Source organism: Podarcis bocagei, assembly GCF_964188305.1.
Source record: "Podarcis bocagei genome assembly, chromosome: 7".
Lineage (NCBI taxonomy): Eukaryota > Metazoa > Chordata > Lepidosauria > Squamata > Lacertidae > Podarcis > Podarcis bocagei.
This window is the reverse complement of record NC_138132.1, coordinates 34,322,430-34,337,739: the sequence shown is the minus strand read 5'-3', so window position 1 is coordinate 34,337,739 and position 15,310 is coordinate 34,322,430. Positions and strand designations below refer to the sequence as shown.

Genomic DNA, 15,310 nt, shown 5'->3' with positions numbered 1-15,310 from the left:
AATAGCTAGGAATGAGGGGAGCTGTCATCCAAAAACATCTGGAGGGCCACAGCTTTGATGTGCAGGGTTTCTCAAACTTGGGTCTCCAGCTGTTTTGGGGACTACAAGTCCCATCATCCCTAGCTAGCAGGACCAGTGGTCATGGATGATAGGAATTGTAGCCCAAAGAGCTGGAGACTCAAGTTTGGGAAACCTTGATAGTGGTTAAAAGTCTTGAACTGTGATCCGGGGGGGGGGCAGAGTTTGGATCCCCACTCAGCCATGAAGCTTGTTGCGTGATATTGGAACAGTCACTCACTTTCAGCCTAACCTACCTCACAGGTTTGTTGTAAGGATAAAATGGGGACTGGGAGAAATCATGCATACCACTTTGAGTTCCTTGGAGGAAAGGTGAGATATCAGTAAATCAAATAAATCAATGATAAAAAAGGCTTCCCATCCCTGCAAAAGGTTCTTTTTAATCACATCTGTCTATGATGAGGGCTGATGGGGATTATAGCCACATGTAAGGTGATGAAAATGAAGGTTGAGGGAGGGAATATTACCATAGCAACCATATTGGAAGGTGGGGGATCTAACATTGGTAACTGGGTGGGAAGCAGCAGCTCTGCAGAAGCATAAAGAGATGAACTTGTGACCAAAGATAGGGAAAAAGGAATTGTTACTGTAGCAACAGAGTCAGGAAGAAAAAAAGGATAGGGAGACAGTTGCCAGGGTGATGGAGGCTATCGTCAGGGTAACAGAAGGGGTTCTGTGATTTTCTGCCATGACAACAGAGGGAGGAGGCGACTGCTCTTCTCCTAGCAACACACATCTCTTACCATGGCAACAGAGGGAGAGCAAGGATCCCTTTTCAAAAGCAGAAGAGCTCATTGGCAGAGATGGGATTAGAGCAGCCTCAGCCAAACTGACACAATAATTTACTAACCCAGGCACGAACCCACCTCCCCGTCACCCTTTATGCAAGGCGATATGAAAAATGCATGAAGTTTTACTCACACATGTGTCCAAAATAAATAACACTGCTGTCTGAAAATAAGTAACAATGCTTTCTGAAAAATCATTCAAGATGTTAGAGGAAGACTTTGAACTAGGCTTTCTTTGTTTATGTGTATATGCCTACACATGCAGTATGTTTGGGGTAGTATTATAAGGAAGATCTGTGCTAGATTTTTAAAAATGGGCTTCTGGTCTGGTTACACTTTGAAGTCAAAACAAAAGAGGTTCAAAGACTACCTTGTAGAGCATAGGTTTGGCACACAAAAAGTTCCCAGGTTCAATCCTCACTGGTGTGTCCAGTTAAACTTTAGGAAGGCAGGTACCTGGACTGAGAAAATGAATTATATCTCAGTGGTAGACTACCTGTTTTGCATGCAGAAGATCCCATCTCCAGGTAGGGTTGAGAATGTCCCTTCTGAAACTCTGGAGATTGCTACTAGTCAGTGTTGACCAAGGCTAGGAAGCCTGCAGCCTTCCAGAGTTTATCAACCATCCCCAACATCCTTGAAACATCTGGATGGCCACTGTGTAGACAACACTGAACTCAATGGCCCAGCTTGGTATAAGCCAGCTTTCAGTGCCCAGTGCTGGCTCCAGGTTTTGGAAGGCCCTTGGGAAGGATCCCTCCACCACCCCTCGCCATTGTGGTATCTGCCGCATACATGCTTTTAATCTGCTTGCTGGCTTGCCAGAATCAATGAGCGAGCAAGTATTGGCAGCTCCTCTTCCTCGCCATCACTCCTGTTTGCTTGCACATCCCTTCTGGGTTAGGGCAAGCAGGAGGCAGGTTAAAAAGCTGGTTACAATGGTGGGGGGGGGGCTCATGGCAGTGGTGGGTGTCTAACCATATCTGACACTTTTACCACCACCCTTCCTCTACCCCAGAGCTTAGGAAGCTGCCAGTCAAAAGGGCCAACACCTGGCTAGATCACCTACCAATGGCTGATTAATGTAAAGCCATTTTCTTCCTCCCTGCCACATAGAGGTGTCTTCTTTCTTCTAACATCCAACACTACCACCCTGGATGCTGTTCTGCTCTCATGTGACGACTGCTAGGTAGGATTCCGACAGGGCTACCCATCTATAGTTTCCTCCCTTTGGAATTATGATGCTGTTTTTGGTTACGAGTAGAGGTGTGGTTTTATTTCATGTTTGACAGCCTTAAGTACTCCACTTTGGCATGTAAAGGCAGGAAGAAACCCTGCAAATAAAGCTCCACTTTAAGAGAGTTCATTTCATGAGAATCCTGTTGCTTTCTTCTTCCTATTAGGGTATGATCTGCCCAAGCTGAAAACCCACACAAGCCCATGGAATGACAAGAGAAAGCTGGATGTTTAAGGTTCTTTTGCTCCGTGCTACATGTGGTTTACATGCAGAAGGTCTCAGGTTCAGTTCCCAGCATGTTCAGTTTATGAGCTGCTAACCAGAGCCAGCAACATAGTGTTCAGTTGGCCAGCCTAACTTTGTACTTCATAGGTCCCAAGGTGCAATTCATGCTACTAAGATAATTTATTGTTAGTAGTCACTATGCAACATATTAGCATGAACATTTATTGTGCCATTGAAAAATGAATTGTCAGTCTTCATTAATAAGACATTATTTCATTTTGTTTTGGACCTTGATCCAAATTCCAGCTCTGCCACTGGGAGGCTCAGGTAAATCACAACCTCCTACCCAATACCCCATCTGTAAAATGGGAATATCAGTAATCTACCTCACACTGAGAGCAAACAGAATTGTAAAGCACTTATTAATAAGTCTGTTTCATCAGCGGTGCCTATTTTTAGAAGCCACAGAGCTACTGAAGTCCTGAGGCACCTGACCTACATACCTGATTTTGCAATGGGACTCAGACATGCCCCAGCCTCTCCTTAATCCCGATAAAAGAGAAACCTTTTCCCATCTGCTTGTGGAGGATTCATGCTTTGATTTTCCTAAAGTGCTTAGTCATCGTCTACTGCAAGGGTAGGCAATGTTTTCATGCCGAGGGCCACCTTCCCTCAGGATTGAGGGCCAAATGCCAGGAGACGGCAGGGGTGTAGTTTAATGAGCCAGGCATGAAGGGGTGTAGTTAATGCTACTCCTACTCAGAGTAGAGCCACTGAAGATAATGAACATGACTCAGATCCATTTATTTCAATGGATCTACTCTACAGAGGAGGGACACAGGTGTGGGTTAAACCACAGAGCCTAGGACTTGCCGATCAGAAGGTCGGCGGTTCGAATCCCTGTGACGGGGTGAGCTCCCGTTGCTCGGTCCCTGCTCCTGCCCACCAGCAGTTTGAAAGCACGTCAAAGTGCAAGTAGATAAATCGGAACCGCTCCGGCGGGAAGGTAAACGGCGTTTCCGTGCGCTACTCTGGTTCGCCAGAAGTGGCTTAGTCATGCTGACCACATGACCCGGAAGCTGCCTGCGGACAAACGCTGGCTCCCTCGGCCCATAGAGCGAGATGAGCGCCGCAACCCCAGAGTCGGTCACGACTGGACCTAATGGTCAGGGGTCCCTTTACCTTTACTCTACAGAGAACTTAGTGGGATACAGCCCAAAGACCCTTTCATCCTGGCACCTCAGATTGGAGTGCTCAATCCTAGACAGGTCCATTCTCAAATTACATATGCAGAGGGGATTTTCCTTTAGTACAACACACTGATATAGCTGCTGTTCTAGAAGTGCGACCCGTTCAGCTTGTTCTAAAACTTCTCAGAATGAGGGGAAGAAAACTTGCTTCTTAATGCATTGTGTTGAGATATGAGTAAAACCCAAATGTTCTTAGGCCCATTTGCCTTGTTTAAAAACACCCCCTCAAGTAAAAGTCCTCTTATCTTACCATTATTTTCTATGCAAGAACAGCTATTTAAAGACTATGATTCCGGGTCACCTGGTTAGCCAACCTCTTCTGCTTTCTGTCTGGACACAATGGTTTTAGGATATCAGCAATGTTAAATGTGCCCAGAGAATATCAACAAAGATGGTGAGAGGCCTGGAGACAGTCCTGTGAGGAAATGTTGAAGAAAGTGGGTAGGTGAAGTCTGAAGTAAAGTTGTGACAGGAGAGCCTTTCAAAACTGTGAAGGTGGCTGTCATATAGAAACAATTTGTCACCATCTGTTGGTTCCAATGATAGGACCTGAACTGGTAGAGAAATACTGTATAGACTAAACACAAGGATGAACTTCCTAAAGGTGCAAGCTGATTCTCCGTGAAAGAGCCTGCCTCTGATAGGGATGGGTTTTTCTTTTTTATTAGAGGTTGTTGAGCCAAGCAGAACCAGGATGGCTCTGACAGAATCAGAGCTGAAAGCATCCCAAAGTTCATCTAGCCCAACCTGCTACAGAGGCAAGAAGTCTGTTTTGCCAGGATTCCTGAGGGGCTCTGCTGATACATTGCCTCCACTTCTGATGGCTCCCAGTGGCAGGCAGACACAGAAAGGAATGCTTGCTGCAGAGAACTGAATCCAACTCTAAGGGGGCCAAAAGATTTAGGGTGCATTAATTCCTACAAAAAGATCTTTCAGCTACACTGCTGAATATGGAAATGTGCAGCCAGTAAGAGGGAAATGAAAGCAGGGGCAGGACTTTCAGACAGGTGAGAAGGTGAGCTCAGTGCTTCAGAGGGTCTGGTCCATCTCCCAGCAGAGGAAAGATGATGTGCAAATACAGTTAATCACCTCAAATACACAGCTTTTTACATTTTCTACTACTGCTGCTGAAATATTGTCTTCCATTTATGTCTTTTTCTTATCCCAGGATCATCATAAGCCTACAGAATACTGTAAAATCCCCCCAGGTCCTATATAAACATAAAAGAATCTCCACACATCAAGAGCAGCAGAGAAAGAATTCCTGCCTACACTCTCTTATTAGCTGCATGTGGATGGGTTGATTCAGCTGCGGGCTATGACAGCTCTCCTACTACTTCTTCATTTCCCATGCTCTTCCTTCGGAGCACATGCCAGAACCATGCTCCCCTGGTTCTCTTTTTCCAGGATATTGTCCAAACTTTCTCCTCTTCCCCTCCTCTACATAACTAAACGAACATGCATTCAACCAAATTACAAACACGAAGACTGATTTATCTTTGCAGATAAGGGTCTCACATATATCCCTTGGCTCAAAAAGGGAGGGGGGAAAAGCAGACTCAGCCTGTCCTTTTTGAGATTCCGTTTATTTAAGAAGTGCGAGGTAACAAAGAAAGTGCTAAGTCTGACCACCCAGCCTTGAGGCTCCAGCGGGCCAGTCAAAGAACGCCTGAAGGAGCCCCCAATGCATTGTGGGAGACCAGTCTGCGCCCACCAAACTGTGTGCAAGCCAAGATAAAGGGTCATCCATCACCTCCAGCTCTGGCCTCTCCCTACCCAAGAGACAAAGGAGGATGGGTGGGAGGGATCTGCATAAAAGGGAAGGAGGGAGAGGGGGGTAGCCCCAGCCAGCTCAACAAAAGCTGTTAAGGACCTGGCAAAACCAGAGCAAAAAACACATCACCACATTATCACTGCTTTCTTTCTCTTTATGCATGGGACTGAGGTGCTCCCATTCCTGGGGGCGACACAGTGGAACCTAGCTGTGAGTAAACATCAATTAACAACGCCACACTGCACATTTCCCCCAAAATATATTCATGCAGCCCTTTTATTTCCAGAGAAAGGGAAGGTGGAGGGGGAAAGGCTTCTCTTAGTCTTAAGAATCAGTAGGACACCTTCAGTAGAAAACTTCTCTATAGGGGGCAGTTGAAATTACAATGTTCCCATCTAGGAACTCCCTTACCCACCCACTCTACCAAAACACCCGTAAGATGTCTAATAGTCTCATTATTGGTGCTTGAAACTTGGGACCAGACCCCTGACTTAGGAAATCATTTTCTAGTCAAAGCAGAAGTATTTTTTTTCTGCTGAATCTGTTTGAACGATCTCATCTACAAAAGCAGTACTGAGAGCCCTCTACCCACAGTTTTATCTTTGAAAAGCTGGGAGGAAAAAAAGAACAAGTATTTTACAAAATAATTTCTAAAAAAAGTATAAAAATAGTATATCTTAAAAAAAGTCATCCAGTATAAAGAATCAGGCAGTCACAACAATGGATTCTAGGATATACAAAACCAAAGACAAGAAGCTGCATTGCCCAAGTGGAAAAATAAGTATGAGGTAAATGAAATCCAAGGTGATCTCAGTGCATTTCCAGTGAAGGAACAGTTGTGGGGGGGGAGGGGGGGAGAATGTCTTAAATGCACACATAAAGCCTCTAACAGTTCTTGAGAGAAGGTTCTGCACCCCTCCATCTCAGAAAGAGGAATTACCCCCGAGGGGCAGATTCAAGGTTGACACAGCAAGACAGCATCATCACTGGACACAACTGATTGGAAGTTCACCTGAATTAATCCCACTGAAATCAATCCACTTTGGGGTCTATTATGCTGATGCCATTAAGGGCAGAATCACACCATACATTTTAAAGCACATGTTTTCACCCAAAGAATCCTGGGAACTTTAGTTTGTTGAGGGTGCTGGGAATTCTGGCTCTGTGAGAAACTACAGATGCCAGGATTCTTTGGGGATTGGGTGGGGGAAGTCATGTGCTTTAAGTGCATGGTGTAGATCTGCCCAATATTTTTTTCCACCTCAAGTGTGAAAGGCACTGATCTTAGCCTGAGGGGTTATCTAGCTGTAGATCTCAAGCAAAAGCCAGATTTAAGCTGTCTTCAAGTGTCAGCTGTGAAATAACTTCACATAATGTGACATTCTCCACCTGGTACCCTCCAGATGTTTTGGGCTACAACTCCTATAAGCCCTAGCCAGGACATCAGAGGTGGCGACATTTAAAAATTCACCCATAATAAATTCCAAGAAGGGAAGAGAGCTGTCAATCCTAAACAACATTGGAAAATAGGGCGGGGGAGTGTGCTTGGGGGTGGGAAAAAGTCTATTGCGTAGGACCATTGTAAAAAAAGAAACAAATTGCACAAGATATCTGTCTTCTTAAATGCCAGTGGCAAGAAGCAGAGCCTGGGGGGAAAAGAGGGTATGTAGAACTATCCATAGCCAGTGTTTACAATCCAACTTTGACTGGGGGAAACAGAAGGAGCCTCTTGGGAGAGACAACTGAAGGGTCCATCTTTGCCCCAGCTTTAGAAATGTTGACTCAGGCCCCTCTGTCAGAAAGTACTGTGAAGCATTCCACAAGATGCTTTTCCAGAGAAACACTCAGGCCTCTGGTGATCCCAACCAGAATGGAGGCTCATTCAGCCTGTGAAGAAGTCAGCATTTTGCTGTAGAAGCTGAAGTCTGAGTAGCTAAACCCCGCTCAACCCCACTGCCCTGATCATCATCACTCCTGCACAACTTAGGAGATTCTCCAGCACCCATAACTGGCTAAGAGAGAAGACCAGGGTGGAAAATAGTGTATGGAATGCAAGCCCCCATTTGTGTGCACCAGCTGCATTGCATTCTGGGATCTGCAAGTCAACAAACCAATTTGTTTTTGTTTGGTTCCCCCCCCCCCCACAAAAAGTGCAGAGATCAGGCTGGCAAGCAGTTTGGAGTTCCTGGCAGCTAATGCGCACTCTTGAGGTACGAAATCCGTTTCAACAGCTGAAGCTGATGCAATTTTAGCAGCTTCTTCTCAGCAACCATCTGCTGCTCTGCTTTGAGTAGTGACTGCAGATACTCTGACGCTTTGCTCAGCACCACCACTTTGGGGGTTTTGGGGCAGGTGGCGAGACCAGGGACCTGGTCCCTCAGTGCCAGGAAACGCGAGCGCAGGTCGTTGCGCCGCTTGCGCTCCAAGTAGTTGTGGTTTTTCCGCTTGGTCACGTCTTCACTGTCCGAACTGGGAGCGCTCCCGGATTTCAGGAGGAAAGGTTCAAGAGAGGAAGGCTCTGCCACTTGCCTCAGGGACTGTGCACCACCATCCTCCTCCTCCTCCTCCTCCTCTTCCTCTTGACTGCTTTTCTCCAAGGCAGTGGTGCAGGAACAAGCCTCGGGTGGTGAGCGGGCTGCGTAATTGTGCTGCTGCTGGTGGATGGATATGTGGAAACGTTTCATGCAAGGGTCCAAGGGGTCAGCCCGCACAGTGATGGTCACCGGCTTCCTCACACCCAGCGACTGCCTCTTCTCAACCGTCACCACGTCAATTTCTTCCCCTTCTGTGTACAAACAAGAGGGAACAAGCCATTAAACCTTGGTAAACCTTCAGGCAGTAACACACAAGTTAGCACACCATGGTGGGTTTCATGCAGCCAACCAGGTGCCCCCCAGATGTTTTGTACTACAGCTCCCATCAGCCTCAGCCAGCTTAGCCAATGGACAGGGATGATGGGAAGTGTAGCTGACTTTTTTATCACCCCACTTTTTTACCACCACGAAAATCAAGGCAGCATACATACATTCAAGCTGTACTGAGGTTACAAGGCAGCCTCACTGACTAGACTCAACCTGCTTTGCTTCAAAGCCAGCTCTGTACATCAAGTGGAACTGGATTCCTCAAAGGGTCTGGGACCGATTCCCAGTTCCTTATTCTAAACAGAACTGCATGAGGTGTCTAATGAAGGAACCAACCTTTCTATGCCATTGCAAGTTGCAACAAGGTAGTGGTCCAAGCATTTTGAGGGGAGCAGGTGTTCAGGAACATAAAACCATGCAGCTCCATTTGAAGTAGTAAGAATCTGGGAAGCAGTAACCAACATCAGCTGCATCACAGAAGGAGCAGCACATTTGGGGCAAGTCATCACCTTCCCAGACCTGAGCTATCAAAGGCTTCCTAAAGATTACTACTGAAGCCTCTCTACTTTTCCTCCTTCCTGAATCCCAAATGGAGAACTTGCACACACACAGGGTGGTGACAAAGGTTGCTCAAATATCAGTGGAGAATGATGAAGAAGAGATGGGGACCTGCACCAAATGTTGTGGAGGGGGGGGGAGGGGACTGAAAACAAAAGGGCAAGGCAAAGCCCCACCTTTCTTTTAATCCCTGGCTCCAGGGATGCTATGAAATCTGTTTCTGCAGAATCAGCAAAGAGCTCGTCTACAGATGTCTTACTATTGAGCACTGAGGCCAACTGGGGACAGGTGGGTCTCTTCATCTCTTTTGGTTCCTGAAGCTACCACACACAGCAGAGGCTGAAGTAGGAAAGGACTAGGAAGATGCACAAGCCAGGGGGTGAAGTGCAGGGCAAAGGGGTTATTTAAGATGCACCTGCTGAGCCAGGTTCCTTCTGCACCTCATAAGCCATATATAGAGATGAAAACTAACTTTAAGAACTGATTATCAAGTTCACTTGTTTTCTTTTCCCCTCCTTGTTTTCATTTATCTTTTCGCCTAAAGAGCAGAATAAGTATGCTTTTAAATTAACGGTGAAGCTACACAACTCAGAAACTGGTAAACAGAGCTATAAACACCACATCAAAATCCACCAAGTAGTGCTCATTTTCGTATGAAGAACACCCAAGATGAAAGATAAGTCATTAGCTCAAGGCCGACCAGAAGGTTTTCACTTATTTCTTTTTTTAAAAGGCAAACTGAAAAGTCCTTCCCAATCTACTACTAGAGCATCCTAATGTACTTATTGCCCACTCCATAAAGTGTTGGGCATGGTTCCAGATTCAAATCTCACCCTGTAAGCTGCTTTATTTTGAGGGCAAAGACTAGATTCTTAACCTTTAGCATTTACTGAAAGGATGAGCGGTCTGATCTACCTTCTCTCAAGCAGTCTGACTTGGTGCTATTGCAAAGTCCTGAGCAAATGTAATTCCTGCAGGAATCCTGTGGTACTGGGAGCTTCATTCTGGGGAGGGATGAACATTTCTGTCCCCAAGGGTCTGTTAACAATTGCAATGGAATGGAGGTTTTTTGTCTTTGTGTCCCTGGAGGGGAGGGGGTGGCTTTCCCAAAGGCAATTGTAAGGGACAAAAGGCCAGGCCATCATCAAGGCATTCCTATGCTCCCCATCCCCAATTAAAAAGACTGGGGGCAATAGTCACCATTGGCCTGGAACAAAGTTTACTGCTAAAGCTCTATCTCTCCCCCAACCTCCACCCCCCAAGGCTCTTTCATTGCCCATTGGAATTGTAAATGAAGCAGGGAATGGGGAGAGATGGCCTTTGCCCCTACAGCTTCACACTTCAGGAGGGATTTGCTACTTTTCAGAAGTAGTAAATCCTGTTCAAAGGATTCCATTCCCCTGCACAAACAACCTCCCCAACACACACAGTGGGCAGCCCTCCCCACTTAGCCAGAGATGCACAGAAAGGATCTCGGCACCTCCCCATCCAGTATACAGGAAGGGGGTGGGAAGAGAAGGTCCTTTAAAGGCCTTTGCACAGAAGGCTTGAGTGACTTTCAAAAGATTCAAGTTATACAGCCTTCAGACAAAGTGGTCAGAGTTTTTTAAAGAAAGAAGTTTAAGGGGAAAGGTTATCACAGTAGAAAACAAAGAGATCGGTTCTGAACTCACAAAGCGAAGTCCCGCTAGTCTGCATGAGCAAGAAATCAGCCATCTGGTTTACTGCAGCAACAGCTTTCAGAGGAAAGCTTCTCCCTATCTGTGTTGGCTGGAATTAAGTTCTGCTGAGGACAATGGAACTTGTATGCCTAAGACAGCCTGTGACAGGTTGCACATAGACAATGTTTCCTAGAAACTGACCAAGGGCCCTTGTGGAGAAAACTACAGGAGGCATATTTTTCACAGAAATACACAATGAAAATGATTTCAAGTTACACAGAAGGTGGCGTCGTGCCTACTTAAGAGTAGGAGTCATTCAAAGCATGTCTCCAGCATTTCACATGTCACCTGCTAAGGCTCCTCTTGCTTGCTCTCAGGAACAAGGCACATAGACAGTCTTCTGTGGGGCGCATGTCTAAAAACCATTTTTACAAGCTTCTGTGACAGCTCACTACCATGAGGCCCCCAGGAGAGTGCAAGATACTCTTGTCCTCCTTTTTCAAAAGCTTAAGCACCATCATATGCAGAAGAAAACCACCTCATGTCACAAATGGGGAAGGGTCAAAATTTTTAACTCTTCAGAAACATGGGTGGAAGGAATTCACTGCTTCTATCAAGTCAGCTCATGATAGCCAGCACTGACGCAGAAGCGCCAAGTTGCTCACACACATAGCCACACCCAAGACTGAGAGTGCAGATGCGTATTGTGCTTGTGTGATGTCACACATGCAACGTTGTCGTCTGCAGAAGCCAGCCACTGAAGCTGAGATGTGCAACTGACCTCCTTCCAACCAATAATGAGACACATTGACCCCCTAGAATTGGCATGCCTGCACTGATGGGAGTTGTAGTCCAAAAGACCTGGAGAGCACGAGGCTAGGGAAGAATGGCATAGCGGAACTCAGCAGTGTTATTTTATCCCATCTCTGTGCCAGAGGTTCCAAGCCATTAAAGCCCATGGCAAATGGAGAATCACAGCCAGACAATGGTAGCAGCAGAGCATACAGTGGACACTCCAGCTTGCTCCGTCTGCTTAATTCTATGGACAGGGAAAGGTCTCCTGCAGCAGGCTCAGTTTCAGCAAGGCTTGTGCTCCACACCCTCCCAGCCCTCCACATAAGTTCTCATCCACAGTGCACACTATCTGGTGCCCCCAATTGCATTGTTTAAGCCTTGTTTCTGCCTCCATTAATTTATAAAGAAAGAACACAGGCCAGCTATGCCCCCACTTTGCCTTCCCCCCACTTGCTTTGCATTTTTAAGTGGTCTCCTTCTAAAACTTGCATTGGGCAAACAATCAGCACTTTCCCATTAATAAAAAAAAATGTGACTCCGTGAGAACAACCTTCTCCAAGCATCCTGGCAATCAGCCAATAGCAGTGCTTGAAACACTGCTGTTACCTACCCTCCATCTCTCATTGGCATAGTGAGCTATTGAGAGTGCACACACACAAACACTTGCATCTGTTGCTTTTTGTCCCAGGAATCATGTGACTGGCTGAAAAAAACAGCATCTGAAGGAGGAGCCTAGATGCTGATGGGGGTGAAAAGTCCAGGTCAGCAAGGGCAAGCACAATTAAATAAATCAATAACATTCCCCGCCCCTTCTGCTAATTGAGATTAAGACCTGCTTCTCCTAATGTAATTAAATCTTATACCCAATTTGTTTCTCAACCCAAGCCCTATTCAGGCTCTATAGTGAGTCATATAAGCAGTCACTGCTTACCCAGTGACTCAGCCCTACAAGGATTAACAACAAGGCCAGAGTATTAGAAAGTGTGCCCATTTCAAGGCTATGTCAGTTTTTCAAGGGATAACACATGCCACAAGTTTATTTATAGCAATGTTAACCCTGAACACAATATTCATGTGGTGTTCTAGTTGGGGCTGTTGGGAGTTGCAGTCCAAACAACCTGAAGCAGGTGAGAGTTTGCAAGGGGGACGGACCAGGTTGGCAAAGGTTGCTAGAGGCTCACAAAGAAGGTTGCCCCCTAAATATGTTGGTGTGTACAGAAAGTCCTGCTATTATTCTGTGGTCTGCCTACAAATGAGGACTGGACGTGCAAGCGAGGTACATCAATCCAAACAGAATGAAAGCATTTTTAAAAACTTAAGATTTAAAAGCATTGAGATCAGATTAGCCAAACAAATTGGGCTGGGCTGGGGGAGAAGGAAGAGGTTGTGAAATTTCCTTCCTTAGAGACTTGAAAAGACAGAGGCAGGCTTCTAGCTGTGAGTAGTTCAATCCTGCATAGGAAGCTACCTTATACTGTACCAAGTCAGTATTGTCTAGATTCTATACTGACTTGCAACAGCTTACTAGGATTTGAAAGGATGATTCTCAGTTCTACTTGGAGATGCCAGAGATCGAATTTCAAACCTTCTCCATACAAAGGTGATGCTCTACCAAAGAATTACGGTTCTTCCCCATTGATGTTGACTCCTGCATTGCAAGGGGTTGATGACTCTTTGGATTCAAAGACAGAAAGGTGGTCTTTATGATCCCATTCACACACACACTGCCTTTGCATGCCTCCATCAGAGGATAGCTGAACAGCAAGTCATGTGCCAATAATCAAATGGGAATGACTTTGCTTCCCCAACCTTGGGCCCTCCAGATGTTTTGGACTACAACTCCCACCAGCACCAGCCAGTGGAGATGCTGTTTTGGACTGATCTAGGTTAGCAAACTCAGCAAAGTAGTGGTTACATGTCAACTGATGCACTTATAAGCATAGATGAGGGCACTTATGCAACAAAACTTTTATAACATGCATAATATGGCTGGTTCCCCTTGGCTGCAGAACCTGACCTGAGACTGCATTCAACATTTTGTGGGAGGAGGGGGGTTTGCAAGACAATTCTTGTATTTCCCAGGTCAAATCCTTCCAGAGCCTTTGTCCATCACAGGTCTACTGTGGCAACCCTCCAGAATCCACAAGCATAAGCAGCCTGCAACACCAACCAAGCCAAACTTTTTCAATAAACACAGGTTTATAGACAGCGTTTACAACCTGAACCAGGAAACTCTGGAGAAGCCCGCCCTGCTGAAATGCAACCTCTCAAAGAAATGCTCTGTATCTTGGGTCCCCCCACCCAACCTCCTGGAGTGGTGGAGGGAGTTGCGCAAGTGGCGCCTTTTCTTCTCTTTTCGGTCCTGCGGCAGGCACCCCCTCCCCCGCCGGCTGTGCTAAAGGGTGCTAAATTGGGAGAGGTTGGAGGAGGAAGCAAGACAGATGGGTTGGGCTCACCACGTTATGCAAGTCCCAGCAGCAGCCTTGGGAAGCTGGGCCGGGACGACAATGCACACTTCCCCCTGAAAGTAGAACCTCTGGTGAAGAAGTGGGGCGGGAGGGGGGCAGAGTAAATGCAAGAGCTCGGAGAATTTTGCAATAAAAGATCCCTCCAAGGGGACTGCAGAATTCTGCACGGAGACCTGGGAAGACAGGGGGCGCAGTCCAAGGGGCGCCACGGGAAATTAAGAGCGAGAGGAGCCTTTTGTCCCGGGAGAGAAACTTTCGGCGCCCAGCCAGAGCTGCAGGACTGGGTGCCCCTGGGGGGTACCGTGCGGTCCGCCGCCCCGCTCCCCGGCCCGGAGGCAGCCTTACCCGATTCGCTTTGGCTCTCGGAGCCGGAGGAGGGCGGGAGCTTGCAGTCGGCGGGCCAGGCGAAGACGGCGCCGGGGGCCACGCACAGCCCGCCTAGCGCGGCGTCGTGCGGTGCTTGGGCGGCGGTGGGGGCGGGGGCGGCTGGCGGGCCCTGGGCGGGCGGCTTGGCGGTCAGCTTCTCGCCCATGGCTTTCTCCAGGCGCTCGCGGGCCGAGAAGCCGCTCCACATGCAGTCGCGGAGGACGAATGCGCTCAGGTTGCCCAGCAGCCGGCCGGGCTCCAGCAGGTAGTCGGCGGCCGCGTCCTCGGCGGGGCCCGGCGCCAGCGGCGAGGCCGGCGGACTGGGCAGCAGCTCGAACTTCTTCCAGATGTCCTCGCTGGGCGCGCTCGAGCGGTGGAAGTCGTCGCCGGGCGACTCTTGGTGGTCGTAGAAGTAGGGCGGCGCCGGCGGCGCCTGAGGCAGGTCGAGCTCCATGGCTTGCTCGCGTCCCACCTGCGACGGGAGCTCACCTGAGCGCAGCGCGCGGTAGGGCGCGCTCCTCCGCCTGGAAAAGTGCAAGCGCCGGGCTTTTTCAACTAAGAAGGCGGTGCCGCCGCCTGGTTTGGTAGCTTAGCCTTTCTGTGCTCGCTCGCTCGCCCGCTCCGCTGCCGAAAGCGCGGCTTTTCCCGCTTCCCCGCCCCCCCAACGCGACCCAGTCGGGATCGAGGCGCATTGTTCGCTCGCTCCCTTATATCGCGTCTGGCGCCTCGAGCCCCGCCCGTGCCACAAGCCGAACCAATTAGGAGCGCTGGATTTGCACAAGGGGGCGGGGGCAGACAGCGGCTCGCTCCGCGGGAGCTGCTCGCGTTGGCCCACCTTGCTGCGAAGGGAGCGGGCGAGCCCAGCTGGAGGTGCAGAGCTGCTGCTGTTGGGGCACAAGTGCCAGGGCTTCTAGACAGGTGTTTATTGTGAAATCGGCGCTCTGCGTGCAGACAAAAAAGAAGAAAAGTGCAATGCCCATACACATACCTGGCATCAAAATACCAGCCTGTTTAATCCATATTTATCCTTTCTGGTAAAAAGCCTTTGGGCTAAAACAAACCTGTTGCTATCCTAGATGCAAAGATCCCAGGTTCAATCCCTGACATCTCCAGGTAGGGCTGGGAGAAATTCCCTTCCTGAAATTCTGCAGAGCTGCTACCAGTCAGTGTGGAAGATGCTGAACAAGATGGACCAGTAAAAGACAGCTTCACTCATTCCTATTGGGAGCAGTTTAGGCATAACCAGGAA

The 15,310-nt window shown here is 48.0% G+C and overlaps 1 protein-coding gene and 1 long non-coding RNA gene across 2 annotated transcripts; one reads left to right on the top strand and one right to left on the bottom strand.

Annotated features, from left to right (window-relative positions):
* The first annotated feature begins 3,521 nt into the window (after positions 1-3,521).
* On the top strand, positions 3,522-7,491 carry LOC308592180. Its single transcript, XR_014010413.1, has 2 exons — positions 3,522-3,807; positions 4,037-7,491. It is a non-coding gene; the product is annotated as an uncharacterized lncRNA (long non-coding RNA).
* MYCL (MYCL proto-oncogene, bHLH transcription factor) lies at positions 5,146-14,727 on the bottom strand. The gene is made up of 2 exons (XM_081203474.1): positions 14,041-14,727; positions 5,146-8,137 (listed from the first exon to the last, which is right to left on the bottom strand). The coding sequence occupies exons 1-2, from the start codon at positions 14,513-14,515 to the stop codon at positions 7,545-7,547; spliced, it is 1,068 nt and encodes a 355-aa protein (XP_081059600.1). The 5' UTR covers positions 14,516-14,727; the 3' UTR covers positions 5,146-7,544.
* Between the last annotated feature and the right edge of the window lie 583 nt (positions 14,728-15,310).

Excerpts from the sequence above, each read along its gene's own strand:
- MYCL (XM_081203474.1), bottom strand. The coding sequence starts at position 14,515 with ATGGAGCTCGACCTGCCTCAGGCGCCGCCGGCGCCGCCCTACTTCTAC. Across the intron at positions 8,138-14,040 it reads CGAGAGCCAAAGCGAATCGG|AAGGGGAAGAAATTGACGTG; the intron begins GTAAGGCTGCCT and ends GTTTGTACACAG.